Source organism: Terrapene carolina, unplaced genomic scaffold (assembly GCF_002925995.2).
Source record: "Terrapene carolina triunguis isolate 2854851 unplaced genomic scaffold, T_m_triunguis-2.0 Scaffold706, whole genome shotgun sequence".
Lineage (NCBI taxonomy): Eukaryota > Metazoa > Chordata > Testudines > Emydidae > Terrapene > Terrapene triunguis.
In genome coordinates, this window is record NW_020665057.1 from 4,828,266 (window position 1) to 4,831,176 (window position 2,911).

Consider the following 2,911-nt stretch of genomic DNA (forward strand, 5'->3'; position numbering starts at 1 on the left):
TCTGGTACTTGGTGTGATGTTGCACTGTGAATTTAATGTGACTGGAATATGCTTCATGCAAAAGGTCTCTTTTAAGGTATCATTACAAAGCTTATAATCTACTGAGTGTGGTCATGCTATTTGTATAAATGTATCACTCTTGTATCTGAAACTAGAAATATGAAATATAACTCTGAGGTCTTATTGTGGGCCATTAATGGTGGTTTGGAATCTTGATGGCTCCCATTAACCAGGACAATTGACTGTAGATGGCGCTGTTTATTTGCAAGTCTTCCTGTGAGTCAGGATGAAAGAATGAAGGCTTGTGGACTCACAGGACATGTGACCATGTCACCTGGTACTGGAATCCATCTTAAACCTGGTGCGTTTCCATTTAGAAGGAGTGGTGGGGACCCAGAGAGACAAAAGATTCCCGCCTTGTGCCAAAGCTATAAAAGGGGGTGGAACAGAACAAAGGGGGCTGCAGTCATGAGAAATCCCCTAGCTACCACCTGAGCTGGAATAAGGACTGTACCGGGGAAAGGACTGGGCCCAGACTAGAAAGGAGTCTAGTCTGTGAAAGAAGCCTACTGAAACATCTCTGAGGGTGAGATTTCATCTGTATTCAGTTTCCTACTGTATTAGGCTTAGACTTGTGTGTTTTTGTTTTATTTTGCTTGATAATTTACTTTGTTCTGTCTGTTATCACTTGGAACCACTTAAATCTTACTTTTTATATTTAATAAAATCACTTTTACTTATTAATTAACCCAGAGTAAGTAATTAATTACTGGGGGAGCAAACAGCTGTGCATATCTCTCTATCAGTGTTATAAAGGGGGCGGACAATTTATGAGTTTACCCTGTATAAGCTTTATACAGAGTAAAATGGATTTATTTGGGGTTTGGACCCCATTGGGAACTGGGTGTTTGGGTACTAGAGACAGGAGCACTTATTAAGTTGTTTTCAGTTAATTCTGCAGTTTGGGAGCATGTGGTTCAGACCCTGGGTCTGTGTTGGAGCAGACTGGAGTGTCTGGCTCAACAAGGCAGGGTTCTGATGTCCCAAGCTGCCAGGGAAAATGGGCTCAGAGGTAGTCTCAGCACATCAGGCGGCAGTCCCAAGGGTATTTCTGTGACCCAACCCGTCACACTTGGCACCACGTCTTCTTGAGGCAATACATGGGGAGGCATGCAGGGTCACATGCCCATTTCTGCCAGGATACACAACAGAATATGGTCAGCAGCAGCCTTTTGGCACTGTTCGGGAAGGAAGGGATGGGAGCTGCTTCCAACGACAGGGGAGGAGGAGAGGGGAAAGGGATGACCTGGCCAAGGTCTTTGCAGAGCTCAGGCCAACAACAGGACCCGCCAGCAGGGCCATCCTTAGGATTTATGGAGCCCTACGAAGTATTATTAAACTGGTGCTCGCGGACCCCCAGAAGAACCCCTCCTCATTGCTAATACACCAAGCTCTGTATGCAGCAGACGCTGCGGCAGCCTGAGGCAATGGGGGGAGGAAGAAGGCAGCAAAGTATACTGAGAGACCCAGTGGCAAAGAGTCACAGTTCCCCACAGAGACCCCTGTACCCTTTCCCTCATGCAGAATGCGCGCAGGTGCATCCGGCTCTGTGAATACGGCCCCTGCCTAAGGAGACTGCAGCACGCACGGGGTGTGCGGGAGCCGACCTGCTCTTACCGGCTGTTCTGGTGGTGCCCACAATTTTTGGGTGCCCTATGCAGCCACGTATGCTGTGTATGCCTAACGACGGCCCAGCCCGCCAGTGCCGATGGGGGCGGGGTGCAGAAAATATGGGACAACTTGCCCATTTTTAAGAAAAAGTTGGGACACCTGCAGGAGGGCTTAAACATGGGAGTGTCCCTTTAAAAACGGGACGTCTGGTCACCTTACCTAAAAAAGCTTGCGTCACCCAAACTTGTTAGAGTGCCGCACCTGCCTGGCATGCAGCTTTTCTGTGGTCTAAAGATAGGGAAGACCCAAATCCATTTTGCAACTGGGAATGTTCACCCGCTCCTCGACAGAGGCGCCCAAGCCGGGCGCAGAACTGCCACACTCTGTACTGTACTGGCGCGGTGCCCTTACACCGACACAGGCCTTGGTGCTGCGGGTGACGCTCTTTGCTGGATTGGCCGCTCGGAGGCTGAACACAGAGGCATTTCCCTGCGCGCTGTTGCTGGGGCAAGGGACACACTGAACAGCCTGAACACACCTCTGCCTGCGCAGCGCCCCGCACGTGCTGCCCGCCCGGTGCCGCAACGGTAACGTAACGGGCGTCTACTAGCTATAGCACGGCGATCGGCGCCCCGCCCGCCCGGTTCCGCAGTGTGGGCGGGGCCTCCTGCTCTGTGGGCGGGGCTTCAGGTGGGTCAGTCCCGCCCGAGACTCTCTCAGTTAACGTGTCTTGGCCACGTCAGGTGCTGCTAGGATCTGGCAGGTGAGTAGTACTGATATTCTCCAGATATGTATAGTCGGCTTGAAACTCCAGAGTTTGGGGGTGTTTTAACGACGTGAGATTTTATATCTTGCGTTTTTCTCCAGGTGACCTTTACCGTGCTCAATTTTGCACTTTTTCGCCCTATTCTTATCACCTTCCAGGACCTCGCCGTTGCCCTGCATTCCCTCTGTAGCTGGTTTCCGCTTCCGTATTCGTGTAGAGTGCGGGAGACGGTGGCCGCGGCGGGTCAAGCCGGGGCAGCGGCGGTGCTGGGTTTGATTAGCCTGCCGTGGAGGTGGTTGGGTTGCCATCATGGAGACGCTTTACCGGGTGCCGTTCGCCGTGCTCCAGTGCCCCAACATCAAGCTGAAGCGGCCGAGCTGGGTGCACACGCCCTCGGCCATGACCGTCTACGCGCTGGTGGTGATGTCCTACTTCCTCATCACTGGAGGTAACGGGCCCGGGCGGGCGGAGGAC

General features: G+C 52.1%; 1 protein-coding gene across 3 annotated transcripts in view; it reads left to right on the forward strand.

The window, feature by feature from the left end:
* Positions 1 to 2,373: 2,373 nt before the first annotated feature.
* Positions 2,374 to 2,911, forward strand: part of OSTC (oligosaccharyltransferase complex non-catalytic subunit) — an 8,601-nt gene continuing 8,063 nt past the window's right edge. Inside the window, exons 1-2 of one of the 3 annotated variants that reach the window (XM_024206557.3) lie at positions 2,374 to 2,434; positions 2,596 to 2,885. In XM_024206557.3, the coding sequence (XP_024062325.1) occupies positions 2,747 to 2,885 (139 nt within the window). In that variant the 5' untranslated portion in view covers positions 2,374 to 2,434; positions 2,596 to 2,746. Of the gene's footprint in view, positions 2,435 to 2,595; positions 2,886 to 2,911 lie in introns of those variants that run through there. The other 2 variants (XM_024206555.3, XM_024206554.2) reach the window with 2 other exon arrangements.